Source organism: Sciurus carolinensis, chromosome 15 (assembly GCF_902686445.1).
Source record: "Sciurus carolinensis chromosome 15, mSciCar1.2, whole genome shotgun sequence".
Lineage (NCBI taxonomy): Eukaryota > Metazoa > Chordata > Mammalia > Rodentia > Sciuridae > Sciurus > Sciurus carolinensis.
The window spans coordinates 31,004,377-31,022,976 of NC_062227.1; the positions used below are offsets into that span (position 1 = coordinate 31,004,377).

Sequence of the window (18,600 nt, forward strand, 5' to 3'; positions counted from 1 at the left end):
GGAGGGAATGAATTAGCGCTATCTTTGTGTTTGCAGGGAGGATACTGCTGGCCTGTTGTCAGTTGACCCTGAGCTGTGGTTGCTTTTCCAGTAGGAGGGCTGAGAGGCCAGGCTGCCCCAGGCAGAAGGAGCTCTGGCTCCTGGGATCCTGTCTCTCGGGTCCCGTTGTGTAGTGACCCCTCAAAACATGTATATTTCCTTAGTAGGAGCTACTCTTTTTCCACAGGATATTTTTTAAAATAACAAATAATGAACTCAACAGTATGTTCTAAACTACTTAGAAACTATGCAGTTTACCAGAAATTAAGTAAAAAAAAATATGCTATAAAGTAGAAAGAAAATATGAATGAATGGGTGATTCTCCATATTCCACTATCACTGTAGTAATGCAGAAAACCTTGAACTAGGCATGGATTGCACAATGATTTGAAATGCCTATCCAAGCTTCCTTTTCTTTAATCTTGCTTAACTCTTTTAAAAGCCTAATTAGGAGTTGTTTGGCCATTTGGGAAATGAAATTCATTTCCTTGAACATGAAATGCAAGAAAGTGATTTTACCCAAAGAATTTCATATCATATGAAATTGTGTATATTTTGTTCATCTCTGATCTCTATGATTCACCTGTTTCTAGAATGATGTGCCCTTGGCTCAATTTTGCCATTATGTGCTATGAGAGCCAGTCCAAGAAGGAAATGCACTTGCAGGGTGGTTAGTAAGAGTTAAGTCAAACCCACATTTGTGGATTTGAAGTTAACAGACATGTGGAAATTGAACCTTAAACATTGTCAGTGTCACTAGGAACCTAAAATTATCTCACCCCACAGATTGTGAATTTGAAATTTAATACGTTTGTATGAAAGTTTTGAATTCAAGACCTTTAATGTGCACAGAAATTGCTAATAGGAATGCATGTAAGATCTCTGTAACCTTGAGAGGCAGGGAAAGAGCTTCAGTACAGTCCCCACCATGTCCAGGCTTGATTGTGTCAGTGATTCTGAACTTCTCTAGTGATGAGTCTCTACGGACAGAGCCATTGTTTGGTTTGTTTCAATGTGATTGGTCAGGTGCACTAGACTGAGCGGTGTGCTGGCAAATGTTTAACAACTAGCTCTCCGGAAGGCAAAAGTCCTGATTTGGAGTGGTGGCTCATTTCTGTAGTATAAATATTCCCAGGGTGACCATTTCAAGCTACCAGTGTATTACTGAACATGAAATTGTGAGGTGATACAAATAACTGGTTCTTACTAGTCAGTATAAGCTGGCACCAGCCACCACCCCCCTACCCCATAGATCTATGAGAAATTGTGAATTTAAATTTTGCTTTAGAAATCCTTCTTTAACATCTCTTCAGCCTGAAGAAAATCTTGTACAAAGTCATCATTCTATATGTACATATGTATGTACAAATGTATGTTTTTACCTAGCTATTTCAATTTTAAACAATTTTCTAAATTTAATTCTGTCATTTTTGAATTTGTGGCATGGAAAATTAAATCAACATTCCTTTTCCCATTTATTTTACATTCGATTGTCATTTGCTTTCTGACTTCTTGGTTGGGTGGTTTATCATTTTTATTTTCCAGTATTATTCCTTTGATCTTGAAAACCATACCTGTCTGCCCCATGAAGAAGTTGTCCTTCTCTCTGTCCTTTCTCCAGTTTGGGTAACAAGTTCCCAGCCCCTTCCTAAATCAGGGCTGCCCTTTCTTCACAGCCTCTGCAGGGCAGTAGTCTGTAAAGTAACCCCCCACCCCCGCACATTTCCTTCATTATTTACTTGCCAGTTCTTCCTCATTTCGAGCTGATGGACTCATTTCTCATTAAGGCTCAGGACTGAGGCCCCATTCAGTGGAGAAAAGAATAATTGCTTGAAAACGCTGACAATAAAATCTGTCACTGTCTTGACTTCTTTCCTCTCCTTTCTCAATGTCCTCAACCATCGTCTTCACTTGAAGAAATAAATTTAAAAACCCACATATTCCTGGAGGAAGGAGGAATGTCTTCAAGCTGATGGGTATTTTCATTTATATCGAAACCCATTTTTCCCTCATCAAAACACTAGTTTTGTTGGTTAAAAAGAAATCGAGGAGGTAGGTGAGAGAGTGAATTTAGGCTTTTCTGCCAACACCTGCTCTGAAGCATAGTTTTCACATGCCCTGACACTTTTTCAGTGATAAACAACAAATACCCTGTCATTACCTGAGATTGGTGCTCCTCGGTGTTCCCCATCATCTTAGTTCTTCAGCTGCCCCAAAATGACACTCTTTAAAGCAGCATTACTTGAGGCAAGTGTTGGGTTTCGGGCTTTTGTTTCTCGTCTTTGCCTTATCAAATTTAGTTTTGTGAGTGCTGAGAGATAAAATGTAGAAACGCCCAGCCACCTTAGAGCCCTGGGATTCATTTCAGTCTGGTAAAAGCTTGGTTTGCATTCCTTCCATTTCTTATCCTCACCCCACCCACCACCCACCTCCAGCAGAGAACAGGAAACTCTTCCTCTGAGTCTGTGGGCTGCTGGGGATCAACTCTGACTGGGGTGGGGGAAGGTGTTCTCATGGGTGTCTGCGATTTGACTGTCAGGCCCCTGAGCTGTTTTCCTCTCCCAGTAGTCTACACTTCTGCTTGCAGGACAGTGAGATCAGCAAGTCATTCCTCACCTAGAAGGCTGGCACAAAGGAGGGAGAAAAGATTGTGAAATTTCCTGCACCTGAAAGCTGGTTGGGAGATTGATTGACAGGGGTTGGGGAGCTATGGATCCCTCTTTTCCTACTACCAGAGTTCACACTCAAGTCGCATATGGATTAAATCACATGATGTTCAGAGTGCTAGTGACTACTGGTCTGTTTAGGAAAATGCAAAAGCAATACTGTAAACATTTAAATTCCTGTACCTATGGGAGGTGGTGTCCTGAAGAAAGTATTGAAATGACCTGAGAAATACACAGGTCAGTGTGGATGTGTGCAATGCACTCCACACACTTGCTGAGGGATTCAGGTGCAGCTGGGCCAGGCGCAAGGTGAATTAGGAAAGGATTCCCTGAGGAGGGATCTGCAAATTGGAAGGAAGTTACTTATAGAGAAGGAGGGTATTTCAAGAGCAGAAAGACAACTTTCAAGGCTCAGAGGCAAGGAACAGCCCTTTATCATCCCTGGTCCCTGGGATGTCCCAATTTTTAGATTCATATAAATGAATAAATGGCATGTAGCAAGAAAGTAGCATGGTGAAGTGGGCAGGGTTTGAGGGTCTATTTCTTCTTCTTCTTCTTTTTTTTTTTTTTTTTTTTTTAATTGTGATGCTGGGGATTGAACCCAGGGCCTTGTGCTTGCAAGGCAAGCATTCTACCAACTGAGCTATATCACCAGCCTAGTTTGGGGGCCTAGAGAACTCTGCTTGGGATTTGGGAAACCTATATCTTAAAGCTAGCACTGGCGAGTCAGAGGACACTGACTAGTAAGCATCTTGGAATCTTCTTTAAGGCATGGAGAAACTATTAAAATGGTAGTTACTGTGGATTGCTCAACCAGGGGGCCATTGTGGCATTTGTGGGGGAATTTTTGTTTGTTTGTTTTTTGCCAATGTACTCCAGATTTGGGGGGGTGGGGTTAAGAGGCTAGAGATAAATTAATTTTTTATCAACATTTAATGAGCTCTCCTTTCACCTTCTTCCTGTCTGTTAACTTCTCTTACCCAATTCCTGCAAGTTTGATCCACCAGCAGTTGTCTAGGTCCATAGATGAAAGAGCCATTGGCAACTGGCTTTTGAGGTTCTTGTTTCAGTGTAGTAGAAATTTATAAGAAAATCCGATCAGAGCAACCAACTTCTTCTGAGTTCCAGCTTAAACAGCCTCTGCATGTCCAATAGTTTGCCTTGAAATTATAAAGCTCCCCTCCTTTCCCAGCCCACCCTATTCCAAAAATGCCATTGCCATTGGGTGCTATTTCCCCAAGAGCCAACAAGATTTACTTAACTAGCCAAACCTGACCTCTCATGGAATAATGAGCAGTTATTAAGGGTGGAATTACCTTGCTGCTTAGTTATGTCGCCACAGATAGTAAGAGAAATGGCAACCTGCAGAAACCTCAGGCCTGTAATAATGAACTGGAGACTAAATTTTACTGCCCATTTATTTTATTTTTTATTTTTATCAGTATATCTTATTAGTTTTTTGTTCTAATTAGTTGTACATGACAGTAGAATGCATTTATACATTTTGATAACTCATATATAAGTGGAGTGCAATCTCTCTGATTGTACATATTGTAGGATCACATGGATCATGTAGTCATCTAGGTATATGAGGTATACTGCCCATTTCTGAGAAAGGTTCTCTCTCAACATGGGAAAGGTGGTTTGCACAAAGTTGTTATTTTGACAGGCTACTTCTTTAAGTCTAACCCATTAGCTCTCTACAGTTTATTTAGTTAGACGTCTTTCATCTAGTTGCCTTTGGTTTTTCACTTCTGGAGGTAAATAAGTTTGGAGAAGCAAGAGATCTGCGTTCAGCTCCCAGCTCAGCCACTCATTGGAGCCGACCTCTTTGACCTTCTACCTTCCTAAAACGTAGAAAATAGAGTCAGAATTCCTGCTCTGCAGGGTTACTAGAGGCATTGCAGGTAGCAAGAGAGGGCACCTGGCCCACAGAGGTCTTCAGCAATGGCAGCCATCCTCAGCAGTTCCCCTTTTGTGAGTGCATCAGTAGCAAACTTTCACCCACTAAAGAAATGTCTCAGGGCCTCCCTCCGAATACCTGCACAGTCTAAGTGTCTGTCTGAATTATTCAGGAGATGCTGATGGCTGAGCTGGAGCTGAATTTTCATGAGTTCTTTTAATGAAAAGATTCAGTGCTTAATCACAGAAGGACATTGTATGGTAGTGCCAGATAATGAAGTTGTCAGGCCTGCTGAAATATATTGTCAGGATTGTTGACAGTTCACTCTGTGCCCCTAGAATGAAGTGACCAGGAATATAGCCAAGAGGGAGGAGCCAGCTAGGAGAGACAAATGTAAGAGCTGTGCTGTTGACCTCCCCAGCCAGAGAGGACTCCTCTGCTCAGAATTGAAAGCTTTTGTGGACAACTCATATGGTAAAGGATTCTGAGTCTTTAAAACCGCAAAGAGAAAATAATGGCATTCTTTTGAGACGCTGTACATTCTAGCAGACACTGTGTATCCTGAGTGCAACCATTCCATCTGGTTTTTGCCTACAACTTCTTTTTTTTAGTAGAGGAGGATATAAATTACAAATTTTAAACAAATAAAACATATTCTTAAAAAAAGCATTAAAACCAAACCAGCACTGAATGTCTTTAATTCTTATATATGTGAAAAAAATTTTAATAAAAAAAATCATAGCCTTGGTTAGCGTGCAGAATGTTACTGTAGGTTCAGGATAAATGCCGAAGACTTTGTATTCACATAAAACTTTCTTCTAAATCATTTTTCTGGTGCGAGTACACCATTATGAGCACAGAGTTGCTGTGAGGCTTCACATTTGTACAGAAAGTGGTTTCATTGCCAATTCTTGTCCTGCTTCCCGTTTTTGTGATTCTCCACGTCGTTTAGGAAACTTGGCATAATAAGGTGTCCAGGGCTGGGATTTGTATTTGGGAAACTAAATTACTCACTAATAAAAAAAAAAAAAAAAGTTTATAGTAACTAAATCCATGCAGTAAATGACCTTTATAATAAGGAAAAGCTAATTATGTGTGGGCCACAGTGGTTTTGAATTTAACTTTTGTTCTAGTGATATTGCGTAACATTCAAGCAACTAACCAGGATGTTAACTTTGATTGTTTTGTTACTTTGGAGGGTATTTAAATTACATATAGGAATTATTTGAATCATCAGTTTTACTGTTAGAGCCAAGTCATTCTTTTGGGTTGATGGGAATATATGCCACCAGGCAGTAGATTAATAACTATAAAAAAACCACATGAAAAGATCACTTCCAATCTCAGATCAAAACTTGTGGCCTTCTTGCATTTTGCAATCTACCAGCTTTTTGAAGCTCCTCTTTGGTAACATGATCTTTATGGCAACACCACTGAGCTACAGACACTTAAGATAATTAAGACAGCTGAGAAATGATCTACTATGACCCATAGTGCTAGCCTCCACCTACTGAGGAAGGGGACTGATCAGCATAGATCCATTTTCAAACGCAAGCCCATCTTCAGCAATATACATGGCAGGAAAATATGATAGTGAAGAGGACTCTTTCTTTCTTTCTTTTCTTTTCTTCTTTTTTTTTTTTTTTTTTCCTCCTCTCTAAAAAGATTGGAAAAACAGACTGAATTGGAGCCTGGACCACAGCACTTGGGAGGGCTCTTTATGGAGAACCACAGCAGAAAGGAATTCTCTTTGCTGGTGAATTCTTCTGGCCCTTTGCACTGTCATTCCTGGAGCGTTTCAATTATTCTCTGCAACCAGCTAACCACCCCCTCACCGCCCCCCTACCCCCCAACACCACTTCTTACTTGAAACATGTGTTATTGGAAACAGGGCAACGCAGGGAACTTGGAGTTTGGACACTGGAGACCAAATTGTCAGCCGATTCTGAACTTCCATGGAATATTCCAGGAGCTAACCAGAGTGATTCTGGCTTCACTGGGCCCCCAAAGGTTTTTTGAATAACAAAGACTTGGATACTGGAAAATACATTCAGAGTAGAAGTCCAGAATGGAATGGAGTGGGAGATAGTTTAAGAGGGATGACCACGGACAGGCGTGCTCCCTCTAGGCCCTTTCTGCTTGTGGCTCTCTGCATCACAGATGTGCTGTTTGGGGCCAGGTCTTTTAAGAAGCTGGATCTCTTGGTGGTAAGGGGCAGCGTCGCTGCACTTCCTGAACTGGAGTCTCTTATCTGCAGCACTGTGCAGATTCATCCTCCGGCCTTTCCTCCCCCGTCACCCCCATGGGAACAAAGTCCCCAGTCTCTGGAAAGTAATGCTAAGAAAACAAACACTACAAAGACTGGTAACGGGGATATCTCTCACGAATGTTTTTGGTGACCCATCTAGGTTTGAGGAGGAGGGGGTCGCCCAGCTCCGGGAGCCAGCAGGGTCTCTTTGTAGTAGGCATCTGTATGTTTGGCCAGATGTCCTCCCAGGGGAGGGCAGAGAAGGAAAGATAAAACAAGAGTTCTTATTAAAAATAAGTCTCTGGGGGAGAAAAAAACAAGCCAGAGAAAGTGTGTCAAGTGGAAAGTGAGGCCAGGAGGTGCCATCTGATATTGATTGATGCTGATGCAGTCAGCCGTTGAAGTGCACACTGTGAGGAAGTACCCCTGCTCTCAGGAATGTGCGCCAGTGACAGCTCTCTGGGAGCGGATCTGCACGGGTGCCGCGTGCACGAGATGCCCAGTGGCCACCCAGTGCTAGCACACAGGGAAGGACAGAGGGAGGAGCGCCTGTATTGGGGTCAGGACAGGGGACTCCTGATCCTGCTTCACCTCACTGGGCCTCAAAGTTCCCGTCAGTTACACAGTGACCCTTGGCCAGATGACCTCTACACTTTTAGTCCTCAGTTTCCATTATCTACCACAATCTCCACTCTGACCAAATCTTCTGAGGGTTTTCTGGTAGAATGTAAGAAATCACCCTGGAGAGGTGTAAAGATGTCACCCACCATGGTCCTAAACTCCAAAAGGAATGCTACGCCTATCAATCATGAAAGCGTTAGCTGGTCTTTCTGCAAGAGGTCGGGTCATCATCGTCTCGGTGTTTGTCATCCTTCTGTTTTCCTGTTGCCACCAAAATAAATTTATTCTTTCTCAAAATGGAATGTGGCACATTTGTGGATCTACCTATTCTTCCTCTGCTTCTAATTCCAGAAGTGTTTTCACTCTTACTGGATGTAAAAGGTCTTTTTTGTGTATGTGTCATTATAATCACCAGAATTATAGGGAGTTTAAGAGCTGGAGTGTGTGTGTGTGTGTGTGATGTGTGTGTGTTTCATCCTTTAGTTAAGAGAAGGCCATTGAAAGTTTGCTCCCACACCCCTTTTTGGCAAATGTCATGAGGACAGCAGTATTTTAGAGCAAGGTGAGGCTGGATTCCAGTGGTGATGGAAGAGGAAACTCCTACCGGAGAGTAAAATTTCTCATATTTGGATGGTGATCGTGAAAATGGAGAGGATCAGTGAGACGGGGACCATGGTCTCATGCAGTGATCATGGTGTTGGAGTCTGGCACTGGTTGGAATCCTGGCTGTGACATGTGTAGGCTGTCAATTCAGCTCTCACTACTGTGTCACCTTGGTGGGCTTACTTTATGGATTAAAGATGCCGTGTAAAGAACCTGATACTGTACCCAACCTTTTCACCACTGTGACCAAAAGACCTGACAAGAACAATTAGAGGAGGAAAAGTTTATTTTGTGGATCACAGTTTCAGAAGTCTGTCTGTAGATGGCCAACTCCATTGCATTGGGCCCAAGGTGAGGCAGGACATCATGGCAGAAGAGTGTGGTAGAGGATAGCAGATCAAGGCATGGCCACCAAGAATCACAGAGAAAGAGAAGATGAGAGAAAGTTGGGGGGAAACTTCTCTGCTCAATACGAACAAAATACAAACCCTAAGGGCATACCCACAGTGACTTACCTCCTCTAACCATACCCTGCCTGCCTATAGTTACCTCCCAGTTAATCCTTTCCAGTGGATTAATGTACGGATTAGGTTAAGGCTCTCAACACAATCATTTCACCTCAACTTTCTTGCATTGTCTCATGCATGAGCTTTTGGGGAACACCTCACATCTAAACCATAACAGAAGTCAATGAACATCGAGAAACTGTAGATGATGACTATGAAAAAAATATCCCACAGGAATGATGTGCATGTTCAAATATGGAATTATGAATCTCACTATTGTATATAATGCACCAGTAAAAATATTTTAAAAATAAAATTTCCCACAGGAAGATTAACCGGACCTGATAACTGAATCAGAGAATACATACAAAAGAAGTCATCGTGTCTTTGCGTTCAATCACCTGAGGAATTGAGATAATAGTACTACTTAAGTTGGGTGTAAGCTGGAGATCTTTATGGCAGAGTTAGTACTGAGGGCAGTTTTGGAAGGTTGGGAGCCTCCGAATCGGTCTCGTTTGTTTGTTTGCAATTTCTGTAATCTAACAGTGCTGGGGACTCGAACCCCGGTATCGAGCATGGGAGGCAGGCACTCTGCGTGATGTGCTATATCATCAGCACCTGAGGTCAGTTTTGGACATCAGATATACTATTAAAGAAGTAGGTTGGAAAGGAAAGAGAGTGAAAATATGGGGAAATTATAACACAAAGAAGACTTCTGTTTAATGAATGAGTCTGATTTTATGACTTTACCTTCAAGAAATTGACTAACCAATAGTTGATCCACCATGACTTTCTTCTGAACTGAACTCTAGCTCCTCAAAATGTGGTCCTCAGACCTGAGCCTTGTTAGAGAGAAGAATTTATATCCCAGCTCAGACCTACAGAACTGGAATCTGCATTTCAACAATATGATATGTGAAGCCATTTAAAGTTTGAGAAGCCTGTTCTAAATTGTGGTCTCCCTGGAATAGCAGCATCAGTACCATCTGGGAATTGTTAGACATCCATGTTCTCAGGCCCCTCTCACAACACCTGAATCAGAAAGGCTGTGTTTTAATGAGTGCTGCATGTGATTCTGATGCACCCCAAAGTTTGAGTAGCATGCTCTAAGCCATGAAAAAGACAGATTTGACCCCTCGCCTTGTGTCTGTAGCCCAGAACACCAGAGGGATTGGTTGAACTCAGAGCTAAATTCAAGTCATTGTTCTATGCTGTTTCCATCATCATTTTGCATTAAACACAGCTGAAGAACTCTTTTCACAGAAAAGTGGCACTCTGTGTAAAATTACAAACCAAAGGAGAGGAACCTCAACTATGGCTTAATCCTCATGACTTACCCATCAAAAGTTATGAGCACGATTATAAGAGATCAGTCCTTTATGTGCTGTTGCTCCTGGGGGATGCTATTGTAAGACACATGTAGGGAAACAGGGCAGGAAACAAGGCGTCTCCTGATACTGTGATCCTCCACACAATGTGATTTTTGCATTACAATGTGCACAGTCTTTGTCTTCTGTGTTTCCAATCAATCAGATGGAAAGTTCCCTTTTTATGGGTTAGTTTCTGGAGTCACTTGCAGCAAGGATGCTGGTTTACCACTTAGACACAACAGTTTTTCAGAAAGTTGAATTCTAAGCAGTAAAAGTTTACCTCCTCTCATAAAAAAAGTCTGGTTTTTATTTTTATTCCATATCATTATTCAGATGACTGTGATAAAGAAGGGTCAGAATCTGTGTTTGAATACATGTAATGTACAAAAATGGTTCTATATTGGGCATTTAATTGTAAAATTATGTTTTCTGCTATAGGTTCCACTACATTACAACAAATGGCATGTTAGTAAACCAGTTTTTTTAAGGGTGCCAGGGGCGGGGGGCGGGCGGTGTTAACTTGCAGTGTTTGCACCCATTTCCACGGTGTAAATACTCCCTCTGGGGCTGATTTGATGCTACCATCAGTTTAACAACCAAAATTCTAAGATTTAAAACTGGCTCTCACAATCCAAGGGGAACCAGCCCTAGCACACTATTGAAACAAACACCAGGGGACAAGGCAGGTGTTTTTGGTTTGGTTGGTTATGTTTGAATTGCTATGGGTTTAATAATGTCTGAAATGAGGATTTGGGTGTTTTAAACCTTTTGTCACACAGAGATGTTTATTGAAATTATAATGGAATTTCACTTGAAAATCTTCTGTGAAACAAAGTTATTTTAAAGTCATATTAAAATACAACTATAACAACATAACGCAATGTGTAAAGTACTTGTATTGCTGTAGTGGTTTAATTTTAAAATACTTTTCTTATTAAAGCAAGGCATATATAAATGCCCTTCTTAATCACAGTATTTGAACCAAAATGCAAAATGATACTGTTTGAAAAATATATTCCTGTCTACTATTATTAAAATTTGACTTCTCTTACAGGTATTCAGGAAGGAACGCAATGTACCAAATGTAAAAATAATTGGGCACTGAAGTTTTCTATCATATTATTGTACATTTTATGTGCCTTGCTAACCATCACAGTAGCCATTTTGGGATATAAAGGTAAGTAGTCTTTCCTTTCTCCCTTCTGAATAGCAATCCCTTCATTAATTTAAGTGAAAAAGCACATCTTTGCAAGTATGAGGTAGACCTTCAGTATCCACCCGGGACTGGTTCTAGGATCTGTGAGGATATTGGAGACTGTGGATGCTGAAGTCCCTTATACACAATGGTATAGTATTTGCATATAATCTACACCCATCATTGCATATCCTTTAATTATTGCTAGATGACTTATAATATTTAACACGATGTAAGCGCTATGCAAGTAGTTGTTGCACTGAATTGTTTAGGAAATCGTAACAAGAAAGAAGTCTGTACATGTTTAATACGAATTCAATATTTTTCCAAATACTTTCAGTCCAGAGTTGGTTGAATCCAAGGATATGGAACCCATGGACCCAGAGGTCCAACTGAATTACATTTAGGCAACTCAGGTGTAAAACATAAGGACCTCATGAGCTCCAGCTCTGTGTCCTAAGTGTCTTGTGGCTACAGGACCTACAAGGGAGGAGATAGTAATTTCTTTTGATTCACTTCAATAATAACATAATCCTCTTTGAGTTATAAAGATGTTTTTTCCTCTTTGTTGCTTTTTTTCTCCATATTTTGAGCTACTCCCTCTTCCTCCCCTCCCCCCCATCTTATCTCTAAGAGACTCTGTGGAAACTGGAGCCAGCCCTTAGGAAAACTCTTTTGAAAGAGATAAGCAAAACACAAGATCTCCAAACACACTTATTTACTCAGGGATTGGCCACCTAATTTTCTTCTTTCTCTTCAGCACATTTACTGGGCTTGCTCTTGTTTGTACAGTTTCATAAAATTATTATAAAAGTAAAAACAGGCTGCACTGCCACCTCGACTCCATAAAACATTAGGCCCATACTTGGCTAGTTTAAGGTAAGGAGAAGATTTTTGCCTGAATCCTCCAGCCTTGCAGGAAAAAAGTAAAGCACAGATAGGTATCATGATTCAGAATCACGAACTACACACGCCCTTTTATAGAAAACAGCATGGACGTGTCCCTGTCAATGTCACGTGAGACAGACCTGTCCATCTTGCTGGTCACAGTACCATCTGTTGATCTGCTAACCCTTCTCTCAGCCGCCATGGCTGCCTTCCCTCAGAGCTGACAGATCAACTGAGCAGGACTTCACACTTCCTTCTGTTGCTTACCCCCTGAACCTGAACTTGGAGGAGAAGGATTCAAAGTGAATTCCCTCCAACTTTAACTTCTCCCTGTTTCCCCAGTATTCAGTAGTGTCCTGAAGGAAGCACAGCATATTACAATGAGAATGGGCTTTTGATCCCGACATTCAAGTTCAAGTCTTGATCCTGCTGATTTTAATCCCATAGTGAGTGTTCAGTGAGTTCTTCCTGTGTGCCAGCATTGTGCTAAATCCTCTCCGTGGCTTTGGAACCAGGTGTGAATCATCACCTCCCAGAGGATCTGATTTCATAGCTGCAAAATGGTAACCACCATTTTCCAAGGTGGCTGAGCTGAACAAAGATGATGTCATAGAACACCCCTTTGCTATAGTTGGTCCAGTAGATAGTGACTAGAATGTCCCTCTGTCCTTTGTCACTACATTTATACAGCTCTAGCCCACTACAATAGCAAAACATGTTAAAAGTCCTGAGTATAGTTAAGGCCTTTTAGTCCTGCCCCCAAGGCCACATCCATGGAAAATAACATGCATCATGGAGCGTGTTGACTGCGGAATTTGGGCAATGGAAATTGGGAAAATTGCCAGGTCGTTTTATCCATCTGTGATGAGTTCATTTAATTGGGAGAGCCTTGTGTTTCTAGATGAAGCAGACGAAGGAGCAAACACAGTAAGTGATTAAGAAAGGCTATTAAATCATGACGAGGGCTGCTCAGGGGGACTGCAGCGGGGGTCATCCACACTGGCTTTCTTCTCTGCTTAGGTCATTACTCACTCCTCCGTGGCTTTTCCTAGTGAGCTGAGATAAAACAACCATTTAATAAGTACCTTTTAAGGTTCAGTAGCATGTGATATGAGAATAAACATTTACTTCTCAAAGAGAACTGGAGTGGTTTGGTGAATACAGACCCTTTTTTAATTTTTACCTCGACTAGGAAATAAGGGCTAGGATCTTCAGAATTATACAGAAAGATCCAAAGAGAAAGGTTTTTTCCCTTCCTTTTCCTCTTTGTTTGCTTGTTGAGGTATAGGAATTTCCTCCATTTTATCCACTCAATGTCCTTCCATCTCTGATGTTATTCTTATACTAGTCTGTGTGTCTGGAGCACCCTTTGCCTGCTGTCCACCTAAACGACTCCTTCATGCCCTTCATGTGTCACTTAAACACCTGTCCTGCCCAAAGCCCCTGAAAGCTTAGTTGGATGCCTCATGTTTGTTCCCACAACACTCTTTATTTACTTTTAGCCTCTGTCACACTGTGTCATTATGGCCAGCATGTCTGGCTTATGTCTCACCAAACTACATGTTTGTATAAAAACCATCTTCTATTTATCTTCTACCAGCATCTACCTTCATGGTATTTAACAGGTACCCAGCAAAGTTGACTGAATGAATTAATCGTAGGATGGATGGATGGATAGTAGATTAGGACTGATTTCTACAAAGGCATACAATAATGCTAAGTCAATCTGCATATGAAGAATTGCTACCCTGCAAAGTCCTACCTTGAAACCTAAGATCCCAGAGATCAGCTTGGCCTGCTCTGAGTATAATCTCACCAGGTACAGGGAGAAGGGATGGGGGGAGTAGGTAAAAGGGCAGGCAAGATGGTGTCTTGACCCTCTTTTCCTTCTTCAACGCCCCCATCCCTCAGGCTGGTGCTGTCAAAAATAAGATAATACAGAATGCACTTTAGGTTTCCAAACAAGGTCATAAGGAACTAAACTGCTGATGTTTTCCAGATGTTCCTCCTCTTTACGTATATAGTGATTCCTCTTTCTTGCTGATAAGGTTCTGGTGACCCAATGTCACAAGAGGCAGAAAGATAAGACCCAGTTCTCCCTTTGCACATCTTCCTTTGATGGCTGGAAGAACTTTCTCTGTTTAAAAAAAAAAAAAAAAAAAAAGTAAAAAGAATGTTCAGTTAGAGAAATGCAAGTAGGTGTTTCTCTGAAGGACAAGGTGAAAGGAAATGAAACTCTTATTTATCAGAGTCGACAAAGGCATCTCCACACTGTTTTCCTCAAAATTATTCTTTACTTCTCCTTTAATGTCACTCCCACAGCTACAAGTTGGGATATAATGAAGTTTTTTCCAGAGCACTTGCTGAATGAGCCAGAGAATTCTTAGTCACCCAGACAGGGTCTGTACAGTGACTGTGACCATGAGGCATGTCAGGCACTGCAGAAAGTGTGCTCTTAGACAGTTATAGCTTGGTACATCCTCTGATTTGGGTTTTTCTTATTGGTCCACAGAGCTTCTATGGCAAGAGCCATCTCTTATGTTCAGTGGATCATGTTTCCTCCAGAACATTCTCAGAATAGGAAGATCCTATTCCATTGTCCTGCCCAGCAGGCAGCCTTCGTAAGGTGATTCACATAAAGAAAGAGGACAGAAATCTGAATCTTTGGCAGTAGCCACAAAATGTCTACCTTGCTACTAAGCTGTCCCAAAATAGCAATGACAGCTGGATAAGTAGGCTTTCAGAATATGCTTCAGATCACACTGTAGAGCTCTTTAGAACCCTGCAAACAGATTTTCTGTATTTCTGTAATGAAACCTGAAATAGCATTCAAGATAGAAATGTCTATTGACTTCCTGGGGAGCGTAACCAGGAAGTCTCAGGAACCCATTAGAGGGTGTATACATCTCTCAGCACCATGATTGGTGCAGTTCAAACACCTCTAAGCACCAAGTAGGAGCTCCAAGCTCCATCCTTGTTCCTTATCCTCAAGGGCTGGGGCCATGGCCTATGTCTCTTGGGTCTTCACTGGCTATCACTATGCCACATACATGCAGGTACTTAATAAACAGCTGGTGATGATGACTTTAAAGAAAATGTAAAGAAGACCCAATTCTTCCCTTCAAGAATTTTTTTTATTTTTAAATCGGGGGAATCCAGATTGAGGATAAAGAAATACTAAATGAAAAGCACTGTGGACTTGTAGAAAGATTATGGATTTGGGTGGTAGGTCTTCTAGTCTGGCATCCCACTAGTCACTTGCAAGATTTCTGGTTCTGGGTGAATAATGAAACATCTCTGAGCCTCAGTTTCCTCATCTGTAAAACAGGAGTGGTAAGGATTAACTACTGCCATGGTGCAGTGCACCTTGCAAAGAATAGAACTTTTATTATTTACAATAGAGGCGATTAAAATTATTATTACTCAAAGAAAGGTTCAAGTGTTGTGCTCTGGAATCAAATCAGAGGCAAGGCTTCATACAAGGAGATGGTGAGACCTGAAGGGAAAGGGAACTTTAAAAAGTGGGTGAAAAGGAAGAAGGAGATGAATGGCCCAGGCCAAGAGATGGCACCAAGGTGCTTTTATGGGAAAGGTATTACTATAAGACTATTCTAGGGAATTATGCTTTGGATACTTAAAGAAGAGGGGCAACTCTTCAGGTATGGTACCCGAAATACCAGTATTCAGAAGAAAAAAAATCCACATTGAGACATAGTTCCCGATAAAGGAGACCCTATGAAGAACCAGACTGCTGATAACCCCGTGGTGCCTCCTGTTCATTTTTCTCATATGAGCACGATCTACAAACAGGTCTATGTCTGTAGTGGTGACTTCTAGGATAGATAGGATGACTCTGCCTGTACGATCGTGATTGAGAATTTGTGCTATAAATATTGAGTAAAAACCATTGAGAATGATGTGTGCTCATACATCAAGTGTTAGTTCTGGATCCCCATCAGCCTGGTATTTTTACGCACTAGCAAGCTGCCAGCATTGCAGCCCTAAAATTTGCAGCTTTTACCAAGATCCTATTTTTAAACCCAGACACACACACACCAGTGCACATAGCGGGTTCCCCAGCACTTGAGGGCAGTGTATGTGTGTGAGGGGGGGATGTGGATAGTTTCCTTGCTACACAGAAGACAAAGGTAACAGTTTCTTTTTTATTTTTTTTTCCAAATGAAAGTAGTCATTCCGTTTACTCCAAGCAAACCTGAATCGTCTGTCCAAGACAGTGCTGTGTTTTTCTAAACTAAAATGGAAGAAAAATTAAAGAGGGTAGAAAATGAATGACTGTCAGCATATTTAGAGGTTTATTTGGCTTCCAGGAAAGAGAAGTGGGACTTAAGATCCTGCATGTGGTTTGAGGACAGACCAGAGGCATCTGTTTTGATTTGAGAATCAAAACTAACCCTAAACTTGTAAACATTCCATATTTTATGTTTCAGAAATTTAGCTTTGCTAAAATGCACAGAATACATTGTGTTCTTTTGAGTTTCCAGGGACTTAGGAGTATGCATGCCCAGCATAGGACGCTTAGATACAGGGTCTGCATCTATGTAGTCATTTAAGAAATAATAATTATTTAATGAAATATCATACTCGCTGCCAGTGCAGAGGCTTTCCTAGATTGGTGGATTTGTGCTTGTTTACATGACCTGTTTGTAGCTCGTCCTGTTTTTTCATAGGCCTCAGCTGCCCCCAGCAGAATCTCGCTTACTTAAATAAATGGCAGCATGTGTAAATACTTGCTGAACACTTACTAAGTGCCATACACTGAGTTAAGAGCTGGAAATAAAACTGAATAAAGACAGTCCCCAAGTTACCATGGTTCAACTTAGGGTTTTTTGACTTCAGGATGGTGTGAGAATAATATACATTTACTAGGAAACATATTTTGGAATTTTGAATTTTGCTCTTTTCTGGCCTAGGGATATGTAGTAAGATCCTCTTGTGATGCTGATCAGTGGCAGCTCCCAGCAGCTCCCAGTCAGCCCCAAAATCACAAGAGAAAGCAACCTGCCCTCTTCAGTGTGCTGTTGGCAAAGCTGGGATGCTCAGTAGGTCAGGGACATTCAATGCATTTTCAACATGATATTTTCAAGTAGCAGTGGGTACATTGGACATAACCCCATTGTAAGTCAAGGAGCACCTGTGCAAATTCTCCTGCCCTGAAGGATCTAGTAAGCAAGCCATGAGGACACGGCATGAGGAAAGGGCTGCTTACCAGGCAAATTCTGTAACATGCAGCTCAGCAGAGGTTTCCCAAAGGCTGTGTTGAGCTGAGTCCTGAGGAGCAAGGGGGATTTAACTCAGTGAAGAAGCCAGGAAAGAACATCATAGATGAGAGAACACATGGAAAGACTCACATAAGAGCACAGGGGTCGGTATACATGGATTATTGTGGCCAGGTTGTGGATGTTTGAGGCAGAGCACAGTGTGCTTCCTGAGGACCTGTTCCAGGATCCATGGAGCTGGTTCACTTTGGGTCACATACACTCATGGGAACTAAGGGAAAGGAGCCACGAGAATCTTCCCATCTAATCATGCATGGGTAGAAACCTTGGTGGATAATATAGACTGGGTTAATTAGCTTACAATTGGTATAGAGGACATACTTATGCTTTAAAAACACTTTTACATTTTTTATTAAATAGAAGGTTGTTGAGACCAAAGACAGTCAGGCTAGTCTAGGGGGCACACACCTATAATTCCCAGCTACTCTGGAGGCTGAGACAGAAGGATCACTTAAGCCCAGGAGTTCAGGACCATTCTGTGAAGCACAGTGAGACCCCATCTCAGATAGACAGACACACAGACGGGATAAGATGAGACAAAGTGACTTGATCCTAAGCTGCTGGATCTCACGGAGATCACTTCTGAAGAAATTGCCTGTTTTAGATATTGTAAAAACAAACTTGAATTCATAACCAGAGAGAATGACTGCCTTGTAAGAACAGATAAGAAACCAAGCTTTTATTTAATGCTGTATCATTAACTTTATCTGTTGTACAATCAAGAAAATGAAACAAACAAAGCTAAAAACCTTCTTGATAAACCACTGTTTAGAAACACCACTCAGGCATCTACTTGGGGATTGATAAACTATGGATTTGATTTTCACTAATGCAAAGTAGATTTTCAGACCTCAGTGGTATAGCCCATGTGAAAATGGCAGGTCCTTTTGACATTTTGTCCCTTCTCAAATGACTTTGTATGCAGACTTGAGCTAGGGGTTCTTTGCCAAGGGATCTCTTCCTAGGTAAGTCAGTTCCACCTGCCAGGAATTTTAGGGAGGCTGGTGAGTGGTGAATTTTGTAAGTGATCTTAGCATTTTATTCCTGCATGAAATGGAAATTAACATAGGAAATAATACAGAATAAAGACTTCTTATAAATTTTTAAAAAATTAGTTCCAATATCTGAAGCTTCCAAGTCATTGCAGAATCATAATAGTTGAGAATGTACAATTCTCAACCAAATGATCTATTCCACTGGGTTTTTTGACAAGCAACTTATTTTCTAAAAGAATAATAGCTTTCCTCGTATTTTATTTCAATTA

General features: G+C 41.2%; 1 protein-coding gene across 1 annotated transcript in view; it reads left to right on the forward strand.

Annotated features, from left to right (window-relative positions):
- The window catches only part of Colec12 (collectin subfamily member 12), a 178,172-nt gene that overhangs the window by 133,992 nt on the left and 25,580 nt on the right, over positions 1 to 18,600 (forward strand). The window contains exon 3 of the mRNA XM_047526956.1: positions 11,011 to 11,133. Coding sequence (XP_047382912.1) covers positions 11,011 to 11,133 — 123 coding nt within the window. The remainder of the gene's footprint in view (positions 1 to 11,010; positions 11,134 to 18,600) is intronic.